Raw genomic sequence first — 13,138 nt, 5'->3', positions numbered from 1 at the left:
ACTGAGAGTTGTTCAAGTGCTCAGTCACTCTGTCACTGATGATAGATTCCACTAACGTACACACAACTGATGTTAAACCGACAGGCCTGACAGTTTCCTGGTTTCTCCCACCCCTTTCTTAAATGTAATTAGAAATAAAACAAAACATAGATATCTGAATATGCCATATCCCAATGCTATATTATACTTTCGTCATTTTATTTTCTTATGATGACAAACCACATTTATTCATGAAAATAATACAAAGGAGCTATATTGTGGAGTAGGGTATCTGTCATGATCCTATAATATGCAAAAGATAAGGCTGAAGCATTTGCTACAATCTTCAGCCAAGAGTTCCGAGTGGATGATCCATCTCGACCTCCTCTGGAGGTCCACAGCATCACAGATGCCAGTCTTCAGCCAATTCAATTCACTCCACCTGATATCAAGAAATGGCTGAAGGCACTGAGTAGTGAAATGGCTATGGGACCTGACAATATTCCAGCAATAGTACTGAACACTTGTGCTCCTGTACTTCCTATGCTCCTAGCCAAGCTGTTCCAGTACAACTACAACACTGGCATCTACCCGGCTCCATGTAAAATTGTCCAGTTATGTCCTGTACACAAAAAGCAAGACAAATCCAACTCAGCCAATTACCGCCCCATCAGTCTACTCTCTATCATAAATAATGGAAGGCGTCATCAACAGTGCAATCAAGCAGCATTTACTTAGCAATAACCTGCTCATTGATGCCCAGTTTGGGTTCCGCCAGGGCCACTCAACCCCGACCTTATTATAGTCTTGGTTCAAACATGGACAAAGAGCTGAACTCCAGAGGTAAGGTGAGAGTGTCTACCCTTGACATAAAGGCTGCATTTGACCAAGTGTGGCTCCTAGCAAAACTGGAGTCAATGGGAATCAGGGGGAAAACTCTCCACTGGTTGGAGTCATACCCAGCACAAAGGAAGATGGTTGTGGTTGTTGGTGGTCAGTCATCTCAGCTCCAGGACATCGCTGCAGGAGTTCCTCAGGGTAGTGTCCTCAGCTGAACCATCTCCAGCTAATTCATCAATGACCTTCCTTCCATCATAAGGTCAGAAGTGGGGATTTTCACTGATGGTTGCACAATGTTCACGACTCCTTAGTTACTGAAGCAGTCCATGTCCAAATGCAGCAAGACCTGGTGAATATCCAGGCTTGGCATGTCAAGTGGCAAGTAAAATTCATGCTACACAAGTACCAGGCAATGACCATCTCCAACAAGAGAGAATCTAACCATTGCCCCTCGATGTTTAATGGCATTACAATCACTGAATCCCTCTGTATCAACGTCCTGGGAGTAACCATTGACCAGAAACTGAACTGGACTACCCAGTGGTTACAAGAGCAGGTCAGAGGCTAGGAATCCTGCGACGGGTAACTCCCCAAAGCCTGTCCACCATCTACAAGGCACAAGTCAGGAGTGTGATGGAACACTCCCCACTTGTCTGGATGAGTGCAACTCCCACAACATTCAAGAAGCTTGACACCATCCAGGGCAAAGCAGCCCACTTGCTTGGCACCACATCCACAAACATTCACTCCCTCCACCACCAACGCCCAGTAGCAGCAGTGTGTACCACCTATAAGGTGCATGCAGGTATTCACCAAGGCTCCTTACACAGCACCTTCCGAAATCATGAGGACTACCTTCTAGTAGGGCAAGGGCAGCAGATACATGGGAACAACACCACCTGGAAGTTCCCCTCCAAACCACTCACCATCCTGGCTTGGAAATATATCGCCGTTCCTTCACTGGCGCTGGGTCAAAATCCGGAACTCTCTCCCTAAGAACACTCTGGGTGTAGCTACACCACATGGACTGCAGCGGTTCAAGGCGGCAGCTCACCACCACCTTCTCAAGGGCAACTAGGAATGGGCAATAAATACTGGCCCAGCCAATGAAGCCCACATCCCATTAATGAATTTAAAAAAATGATTCAGTAACAAAGCATGTTGGTTCCATAATATATGGAAAAGTCACATTTTTACTGTGCAAGTTATTCTTTGATAGGGCATTTCACCACTGTACAGCCAAAGAGCGAATTTATTGTATATGACAAACAAAATACAGACATGCATATAAATAGAAATACATAGAAGGTACAACATAGAAACAGGACAGACAGGCCAACCAATCCACCCTTCAGGTGAGCAAATCATCGTAACTACATTTGCCACCTTGCTCGTTACCTCTTCACCCTATTTTCTAACATCTATCTATCCAATCTAACCTTGTACATTTATAGTTTCTGCCTCACCTCCTAACTCTGGAAACAAATTTTACAGCCTCCATCTCTCTTCATGGTGAGGTTTTTCTTGTTCCATTTAAAATTTTTGAATTTAATCTTTTATCTATGGCCCCTCATTCTAGACCTCCAGTATTTTTTTTATTGTTGAAACAGAAATCTGATTCCAATACATAAAAGTACTTAACATCTACAGTTTAACAATTAATATTTTTAAAAGGGGCTAGGTTGCTACACTTCAAAGGAATATTTTTGGTAGCTTTATGAAAACTGTACAATGAGCCAAAAGCTAACAATAAGCAATGCCACAGAGGATACACTACTTGAAAGCAGAATGGTTTAAGAATTTCAGAAGTCTCCTGATACTTATAATAAGATTGGGCTTTAGGATGGTCCAGCTTTCGGATGGTCCAGCTAATTTTAAGTCGGTTTGTTCAGTGGCATTTACTGATATACAATGTATAACTCTTCTCTGCAATGTTCTAATGTTTGTATATGATAATCTGCAACCAGAGAGAGTTTCTGAGTTTCACGGCTAGTCTTTTCATGAATGCAAGTAGGACATGGTTGTTGGATAACTTGACAAGTTTTATGAAGCTGATTTATGAAGTTAAAAGGCAATCTGGGTTTAATCCAAATTATTAACTGTGCTGTTTTGTTTTTTCAACCATTCATAGAAATATTGGCTGTCCAATGGAGGGCAAAAAAAAACATTGGACACCATCAATAAAAAAACGAGTTGATGTAAATATTGAAGCCTAGCATGGTATTAAATTCGAATTAATAATCTCTCAAAACTGTACCTGGTATAGCACAGTGAAATTCAAGACATTCTCTTTCGAAGGAATAGCGTAATGTAAACGAAATATCTTTTTCTCTAATATCTCGGTGGGATACTTTAAAGCAGGCTTATAGGGACCACGGGTATGTATGTTTGTGTGTACACGTGTGCCTAGTTTAATTGAACTGCAGACAGTTCGAATCATCAAAAGGAGCTAGGTGTAAAACAGACATTTGAAATGGAGGTGGGTAAGCCGGGATGAAGTCTCAGCAGATACGGTGTGAATGGAATTTGCATTTTTAGATAAGTTGGGAGGTTTTTTGATTTTCAAAGGTACATGATAAGATGTTTACAACTGTCGAGATAAATAAGGCAAAGTTATTAAGTTTATTTTTCCCGAAAATGCTGGCATAATGACAATATGAAAGATTTTTATATTCTGCAAAAAGTAGCTTCCAAAGGTTGAAACAATGGGGTTTACAGATCAAAAGGGAGGAAGATGTATATAAATAGAGGTGGAAATATGTGTGTGGTGTGGCTGTGTAAGAACTTGAAAGGTGCACTGTGTAAAACAGACTTGTGGAAAAAGCCTCTAGCCACCCTGGAGATGTTTGCTGTACCAGTAACCAAGGTTTTGTTAAAAGCCTTTGGAGTTCCATTGTCAAATGAGAGGGAGAAAGAAGCTGTGAAATACCTCCCTTATGGCAATATTGGGTGCTTGTTGTTTTATTGCTGGATGTTTTATAGATTAAGAATCTATTAGGACTGTTGCCCAAAAGGGGTGTGTAGTTGGGAGTCTAATAAGTAGAAATATTTTTGGAACTATCATTAAACTAAGTAACTGTGTAACTGTAATCTTGTATGTGTTTAATTGTTTCTTTTCTTTTGATAATAAATGTTTATATTTAATCTTTAAAATCTCTAAAGGTGATAGTGGGCTCATTACTTCTGACTTCAGTGCACAAACCTTTGCGTAATAAATGCAAATTACTAAATCGATGTGATAGAGCGGTCAAGTTTCCCTTTGGAATTTGGTCAGCCTGGCAAATACCACTTGCCATATCATAACAGCAGATATGAAAATGATCACATGGAGGTTATAATTCTAAGGATACGGAAAGAGAGGATGGACAAAGGATAGAAAATGAAGAAAACTCCAGGCTCAATTTTAGCTGGCTTAAACTTTGTAAAAACCAATAATCAAAAGCGAGAAGAAAATATTTGTGGTTAAAGCTCACGAGGCATTTGTTAGTTAACCGAGAAATAATTCATTTTGATGGCAAATTATTATTTAATTAATAACCTTTTACTGCTATAAAAGAAAAATCTTATACTCTGAGACTGTAAATAATAAAGTATCGATACAAGTCTCATTAAATGTATATCTAATCACTCATTTATGTTGATGAACTACTTCCTGAAGTCGTTTTACTGTTGCTGGGACATTTGCACAACCAGCAGTAGCCAAATCATTTTGTTGATTGCATGAAGCCAGGCTTCAAGTGCTTGGATGTAAAACTGGAAACCAAGGTGAATCTTGTAGTTGACTCCTCTACAGCAGTGCCAAACACAATATCATGTATAAGGAGTTGAAAATGGAAATCAAGGCTCAAAGGCTCACCATTAACATACAAACATATATTTTAATTATTCACCTATATGGAAACTAGGTACCTTGAAAACACAACAGAAAAACTACAAGATGAGAATAACAAGTGTCATGAAATTCTGCTTTATATCAAAAAGATGATTTTTGTATCCATGGCTGAATTTTAAAAAAAACAAGACTAAAGCTGCATTCCAGTGACTTGAGCTTGCAACTATTGATGGCTACACAATGTGCATCACTGTACCTTCCACATTCCAACACCATTGAGGTGGAGTCTACCTGTCTGCAAAAACCCACCAAAGACAATGGCCTTAGGGGAACGTGTCTGAACCATATCTCCTGTCCCATTAGTACAGCATCCAGACACTCATCCGGGTACTCAACTAGGTGGAGACAAACCATTAAACATAACCACTTCAACAATGGGACCCTGGCTGAGAAAGGGATTCCCAGACATGATCTAATCAAGGTATAGCCAGAATACATTGGCTATGACCTTGTTTGAATCCCTGGGCAGTTGGGGAAGATCATGTGAGAACCCACCTTTTGTCTGTTTTAAGCACCTGGTTTATCTACAGAACAGGGCTAGCAGCTGAGACACTAAAGAAACGAGAATCTGAGTGGATTCCTTCCTTTCTCATGCTCTGCCCAGCTTGTAAGTTTTTGAACCCTGTCTGCTAATTGCGACCAACCCAGATGCTGCAGAAAGAGCTTTCTGAAAATGTTTCAATCCAACACTACTGACTCCAGAATAAAAGATTAAGCATCTGTCTGCATCTTTAAGTTGTTTCAACATTGGAAGCCTTAGGACCATCGAGCGAAAGCAGCAGGTCTGCCATATTCACCCTGAGGCCAGCCAAATCACCTCCACAAAATGTACACTTCATTAATTTTACTGGACTCTAACTTACTTAATCTATCCTTCCCCAGTCTGTAAACTATTTGTTGTGTGAGAACTTTGAGCATTTGTGAGAAAGTCGGAGTATTTAATTATTTTACTTAAGCTGGGTTGAGTACAGTAAAATTTATCCCCTTTCCTTTGTTAACACTCAAGAAAACCTGTCCAATTGTGTCTTTCATGATCACAGCGTGTGAACAGTTAAATACTTGTTGAATTGGCAAATATATTTGTTTTAACAAAAAAACATGTTGCAGTCAAATGAGGAAAGGGAAAACGGGGAAGCCGATCGACTCCCTCGTACCTGATTGTAACACAAGACTCTGGCATGAGCTAATACTTTTTCTGTCATGCACCATAAAGCATGGGTCATATTGGATGATTTTTACACCCCCCGTCCCTGCCAACCACACAAGAGGGAAAAATTATGTATTTTGTGCAACCGAGCCATTAGGTTGCCTCATGTCATCATATGTCAATGCTTCTTAGAATTATAAGAAACTAGATGAAAGAATGTTGACAGGACACACTCAAAAGCACAAGTTAGAAAACAAAACACTTAAATTTAGCATAGTAAAATTTGATCGTTGTAAAGTGAACAAAGAAAGCTTCATAGTTTCTCAGGCATGAGCCATTGCCTGCAATCATCATTTTAGCTACCAATCCCACAGAGTTAAGCCCCTCACTATTTGAGTAAACCAAGTGCTAATGCCATCTAGGCTGGGACTATAACCTTGGGTCTTCCAATTTGTGATGTAGTACACCAACAACTGTGCCACTGGGCTGCTCTTAGGTTTAAAATCCACTTGGTTTCATACCATTTTCTTTGAAACTATCCATCTGGATCAAAAGTTTGTAAATGGTGCATAGTTTCCTTGGCATTAAGGTCCATCTTAATGTCAAATTTAACTAGACCGTGGCAAATTTATTTATGAAAAGAATTATAAAAAATAATAATTAAAGGTGTTTATAGTTTTAGCAGTAAACGTCAGGACATGTAATCATTTTTCTGGTTTCTCTGATCTGTAAAAGTCTTTTGTCTAATCCCATGAGCTGGTCCATGCTATGAAGAACATGGGTCGCTGAAAGGGTTAAGTCATGTCCATTGAAATAGAACAGTTGTTACTGTGTAATTAATTTTTTCCAATTGCAGTGCCAAATTGTAGAGCACAATGAGTGCACAATAAAGCCTATGGGGAGAATTTTTGTGAGCAATATGTACTTTCATGTCTGTAAATGTCAAATTGCTTTTATTGCAGTAAACCCAAAATGCTGTCAGCATTTTGGGCGCTTACTCAAAGCAGGACAATACTTCAAACAGATGGTAAGCTGGGTTGCAAAATAAAGGTGCTGGATGCAGCACAATAACTGGTTACACATCTAACATCTAGGTGCCACATAGAGCAATAATGTGAGCAATGTCACCTTTTAAGAAAGCACAAAAGAACTGGACTGTGTAGCAGTGCATGCCATTCTCATTTATCCGCTGTACTTTTAAAGTCAGCATTCTACATCAAAAGGGACATTTTCTTTAGTTAGACCTTTAAATAACACCCTAAATCCATTCTACCCTATATCAAACTGAAAAATCATAGGATTAAATAAAATGTAAAAAGGCATCAGAACATCGATCATAAAGGATTGGAAAGAAATTGAGATTTTTTCTTTCTGGAACAACTTTGTTTAGATCAAAGTACGCTGCTATCTTCTGTTGAATTGACACACTTTACCACCTCTGCTTTGTCCCTTTGATCTATTAATTAAGAGTACTCCAGTAGCAGGTGGCACTGATGCAGTGCAAGGCAAATTGGACACATCTCTTTCCTGCCAAGCAAAAACCATTTAGCTAGAAATACCATTCCATTATTTAAAAATGAAATAGAATTTGAGGGAAAAAAAGCAGGGCACAGGTACAAAGCAGTAAAGGTAAAGACTACAGCGGAGAATAAGATAATTAATAATTTTGTCAGAACAATAACATTAATGGATTTGAAAGAAAAAAAATCAGATTGTACAATTTACGTTCCTCCAGAAAGACATGGCTTTAAATTTTGGCTGTAAAGGAAAATGAGCTGGAGTGAAATGTTAGTAAAGTACCAGGATGTAAAGAATGGTTAGTAAAGTACCAGGATGCTTTCATTCAATCTTGCCTCTTACTTTAGAGAAACAAAACACTTTGCGGACTACGTAACATTGTTAAACAGACATGAAATAGAATAATAGAGGGGAAGCTTCAAAACAAATTGGTATATTAAATTTTGAGTTCAGTAATAAAAGTACACAGAAATGAGAGCTAGGTTATACTAACCACATCATTAGGAAGGCTTTGAAGATCATCAAATGGTGTTTCCAGTGTATTGTTGTCCACATTTAGTATCACAACATCTTCTAAGGCCATATTCCTCACTTTCTGTTGTAGAAAAAAAAATCAACAAAAATGTTTCATTCTTAAATGTTTTGAAAAGTATAATTTGAAGCCTAAATTCACTTACAAAAAAAAGGACTCTACATTTGGGAGTAAAGCTACTGTGAAAAATCAAATTACTCTTGTTAGCATTACTGATACATGTAAGAAATTTCGGAAAATGTTAAACTGACAAGTGCAATAGCAAGATTGTTTGGGAGACCTTCATTTTGTGATCCAAATGTTTGAAATAAATCTATCTGCAGTACATAGTATATTTACTTGAACAAAAACAGAATTACCGGGAAAAACTCAGCAGTTCTGGCAGCATCGGCGGAGAAGAAAAGAGTTGACGTTTCGAGTCCTCATGACCCTTCAACAGAACTGAACTCTTCAGTTCTGTTGAAGGGTCATGAGGACTCGAAACGTGAACTCTTTTCTTCTCCGCTGATGCTGCCAGACCTGCTGAGTTTTTCCAGGTAAGTCTGTTTTTGTTTTGGATTTCCAGCATCCGCAGTTTTTTGTTTTTATCTCTGTATTTACTTGAACGTTTGTCACAAACTATAAGCCCTAAATCTTAAATGACTTGATGTCAACAGTTCATAGAATATCAGAAAACACAATCTAGGTGATTCATCTTTTTTAAAAAAACACTTATTTACTTGGCATTTCTATGCATTGCTATCAGAATAAAACCACAAGCAGTTTCTTGTAAATAGTAACGAAAAAGAATTAAATAAAGCCATGCTTCTGTCAGTTGGTCAAGTTTCCAATAGCTGTGTACTACGGTTCATTTAAAGTCCTTACACTGATGGAAACCTATCTATACATTATTGGTATTATGACACACTTCATGCAATCAAGAGGTCCAGAAATCCATCTTAGCAACTGCTGAACACATTGTTTATTACGTCTATAAATGTAGCGTACCAAGAATTACAGACTTAATCAGTAAGAGCTGTTTTCTCAGTGCAAACAGTGCTTTGAATTTTCTAAATGACACCAACACAGTTAAAATGCATTAACTTTTCAAACAAACTACAGGGGGCCTTATTCACCAGCCTATTAAATAGAAAGCAGTTAGTACTATTTGTCTTGATGATATGTCTTTTTTAAACCCTCCTTCAAGATATGACTTAGCTACACTGTCACTTGCTATCATTTTCTCAGGGTGGCTGAATGCAATTTCAGACAATTAAAAATATACAAAAGTGTTCCCTAAATCCTTGAAATAAGATAAGACTTCAAAACCTCAAATACCACAAAAAAACTTTATCTCTCAGGCAGTTCCTCCTCCAGCTTGAATAAGCTCAAGTAAATAATAAAACAAATTTTTCATCAATGCTGAGTATTCGTAGTTTTTGAGTACTTGAAGCTTTTACCAGTACTTTGACTCTAAAATGATTTAAGGGATAGTGGTGAGAATATACTTTGTTTCCTACAAGACATAAACTTGTCCTTTTTACGGACACCAATATGTCAATCTGGCTGCCAGAAGCAGGAAAAGCTGATGATATAAAATTTTATGATTTCATGCCCCAGCAGCAGACAGAACGACTTAATGAAATCCTCGTCAGATTTACGATCTGAAGTAGCTATTCAACAGAAAGATATGGTTTGGCGAGACATGTCCTTTGACCTTTAAACTCTTTGATCCTTGCACAGCGTGTGGGCTGCTAACCCCTTCTGTGCATTTTCCACTTTCCTGTTACCTAGAGTCCTTAGCAGCACTGATCCTAAACAGGTGATTTTGGGGTATATTATCATAAACAGCTGCGACAAACTGGCTGTCAAAAATCTGCAACTAGCTATTCAAACTTGAAGGATGCCCAAGAAGTTTTCCCTTTGTTAAATCCAATAAAGAGCATTTTCTATTGTGTATTTTTAAATTGAACACTTCCTGCTGACTTTAGTATACCCAGAAGTGTCATCATGGCTACTAATGTGAAACAATTAAAGAATATATATCGCACGTGCAAGAGACAGTCCTAGCTATAAACAAAGTGGGCAACTGGGATTACTAGCAATGAGAGAGGTGGAAAATAGGAAGGTCTCAAAGCATGCATTCACTCTTTTGTAACTATCTTGCATTTTTAACTGTAAAAATAGCCTTTTCTGCTGTTTGAGTGGATTCACTCAACCATTTCTCGATGGTGAAAGTTTAAACAATGACCATGATTGCATTGCTTCCGCATATTTCCGCTATTGAGCGCAGGGAATGCATCTTTACAAATTAAAATTCCTATTGTCGGCTGGACGTCAAAGATATCCAACTAAAAATAGTGTCTTGATTCTTCTTGTAGAGATCCTATTGGACTCTGGAATAGGATATTTAATTGACCTCCTTTTGCTCATAATTTTCCACTGTTCTCTGAAGACTGACGTGATGCCATCTTGTTTTGTGTAAAGGGACTGATTATGCTAGCTGGCTTGATGGAAATCGACTATATATTCTCTCTGCCTATCTCAGGCTAAAGTTACTTTTGAAATACTGAATGAGAAAGGGAGAGATTGTGCCATATTCTCAATTAATCACTCATTCATCTTCCAGGCTAACAGGCATTTGGAAGAGTACAGTTTCTCTCCTATCAGCACAAACCGTACCCCTTTCCCACCACATATTATTTACCCATTCTCCTCTTTTTCTCTCACTTCAATGCAATACTGAGGGATTACTTCACTGTTGGAGGCACCATTCTTCAGGTCAGTCATTAATCTGAGGCTCCATTTCTCCTCTCAGGTACACATATAGCATTTGACAGCATTATAGAAGAAACAAGTGTTCTTGGAGTGTCCTGACTAACTTTTATCTCTCAATCAACAACACCCCGAATGGGACTTTGCTGGCTGGTAATTGGCTGCAATTACAAAGGTGAATACACTGGCTGTGAAGTATTTATATCTTGAGGATGTGAACAGTGTTATATAAATGCAAGCTCTTGCTGTTTCGAAGAAAGTAAGTCATAAGGTGGGATGAAATAGAGGGAAAGAAAGGAAAGAACTAGCAAAGTACTTCAAAATCAATGGATTACTTTTGATGTGTAGACACTGTTGTAACGCTGGCAAATACAGCAAAATGCCACAAAATTACCAACTTGTCAACTTTGACATAGTGGAAAATAAGCTTCCTATGTTACTCTCTCCCGAAGGGCTTTGCCTGATTGGCAGAGTGCGTAGTTGATCTACAATCACCCATTTTATACCCCTGAAGTTGATCATTCTGTCTTATGTCCTGACGTCCATCTGATTCAGAGGAGAGAGCACCACCAGCCAAGCCAAACTGACACTCATTTCCTCATCAGCCTTCCATGGATGACTTAGTCCCAGTCAAGACAGGTTATAATCCATTTTAAGTTGATCTTGTGTTTTACTGTTACAAACAATATCTAAGATCAGTACTATTACAACTTTTTGTTTTTATCTATTACAACTTTAGTTCCTCTTTATTTGTATTTTAGTTTAGATGTTTTCTTTCATCACAGCCAGGGAATTCTAGTTTTTGGAAGTATTCCTTCCAATGGTAAAAATTTATTAGACTTTATAAACCTTGGCCAAATTGGCAATCCTACCTTCCTTTAAAAAAAAAACTGATGATTCATTGGTCCATGGGAAACAAAAGGAAACTTCAGGTTTTATTTATTTTATCAAATCAACAAGTTTTCGGTAGAATACAACTTCATTCTGAAAGGTGTGCAAGTATATAGGTAATCATATATATGAATTACAATGAACTGACAGAATCCCCAAATTCACACCTTACTATACATTTAAAATACTCAAAAGCATTCATCCTCAAAATTAGCCACAATCTAAATATGCTGTAAAATGCTACATTGTTGTAACAAAAATATATCTCTGGTTTTAATTTCCAACAGTTTAATCAAAAACTCCTTGAATCAGTCCAGTTGGTGCTAAGCATCAATATTTCAACATTATTTTGGGACAACAGATTTCATATCATAACAGATATACTTACTGAATACTAATCCTATCATATTTACCAGTTTGGAAACTATTTTCACTGTCAAAATGCATATTATCCCGTTTTCTGAATATGGAAAATTCTGCCTGATGTAACTGCCCAACATTTCAAGAAATTGGTAGCTGATCATATATGTATTCAGTGCAGTACGGCACCAGCATTTGATATACTTTGGCTAGGATTTTCTGGCCTTGGAGTGGTGGGTCCCACCATGGCAGATGCGGCAAGCTATTCAAAAGTCCATTTACTTCAACAGGGCCACAAGACACAGAGGTGCAAAGGCAATTCTAACACTTGTTTCTAAACATGATCGGACGTAAGTCGAACAAATTAGGTAAACTGAGGCCATCTTTAGAGGAAAATATATTAAGTGTAGGGATCTGTACAATCTCGAAGTTAGCCCATTTTGACTAGTTGATCCCAAAGTTAACCTGTACTCAAATTGGTCAAGGCATTCATAAGTCAGAGATAAAAACAAAAAATAAAAACAAAAAAATAAAAACAAAAAAAACTGCGGATGCTGGAAATCCAAAACAAAAACAGAATTACCTGGAAAAACTCAGCAGGTCTGGCAGCATCGGCGGAGAAGAAAATTCATAAGTCAGCTGGTTAACTTATCAACATGAATGCATAGTGTATATAGATATATATATATATATATGTATTACTGGAGATGTAGATTTATCTGTAGTAAACTTTGTTCTTTACTTAACAAGAATTAAATTAACCTGCTGCAATTTTACTTCATTACTCAGGATATACTTTAAGATTTATTTTACAGCTGAGGGCATCTTTAGGCTTTGATGTTGCTCCTGATTAACAAAACGCATATAAATACAAACAAGGTGTTATAAACAGGGTGTACTGTATATTTAGGATTAGAAATGCTTTTCGAAGCAAATTTAGGGGACTCTGGTGGTCCCAAAAACCCTTTTGCCAATAAAATTAGATTAGTACAGGCTGCAGTGCTGACAGTTGCATAACCTCCGAAATGGGTGGACCACTGACCAGAATTCTACAGCTGAAGGCATCGTGAATCATGTCTATTATACCAGGAATATATCTTTATGCACCAGTCAGAAAAGCTTTGCTGCTGTATTTACCCCTAGAAAAGGGGTCAATTCTACCACCATCCATCCAAAATCTTGCCTAAGACGTTCAAGTTGATCATTAAAGGGCTTCAAACAGTAT

At 37.8% G+C, this 13,138-nt stretch overlaps 1 protein-coding gene across 8 annotated transcripts in view; it reads right to left on the bottom strand.

Annotated features, from left to right (window-relative positions):
* LOC121281034 (DENN domain-containing protein 1A-like) overlaps positions 1-13,138 on the bottom strand; it is a 607,528-nt gene that overhangs the window by 191,401 nt on the left and 402,989 nt on the right. For all 8 annotated transcript variants that reach the window (XM_041193614.1, XM_041193619.1, XM_041193616.1 and 5 more), the window contains exon 12: positions 7,870-7,971. In XM_041193614.1, coding sequence (XP_041049548.1) covers positions 7,870-7,971 — 102 coding nt within the window. The remainder of the gene's footprint in view (positions 1-7,869; positions 7,972-13,138) is intronic.

The sequence above is a fragment of the Carcharodon carcharias genome, chromosome 8, assembly GCF_017639515.1.
Source record: "Carcharodon carcharias isolate sCarCar2 chromosome 8, sCarCar2.pri, whole genome shotgun sequence".
NCBI classification, from domain to species: Eukaryota; Metazoa; Chordata; class Chondrichthyes; order Lamniformes; family Lamnidae; genus Carcharodon; species Carcharodon carcharias.
Note: the sequence above shows the minus strand (reverse complement) of the source record. Positions and strands in the feature narration are given on the sequence as shown.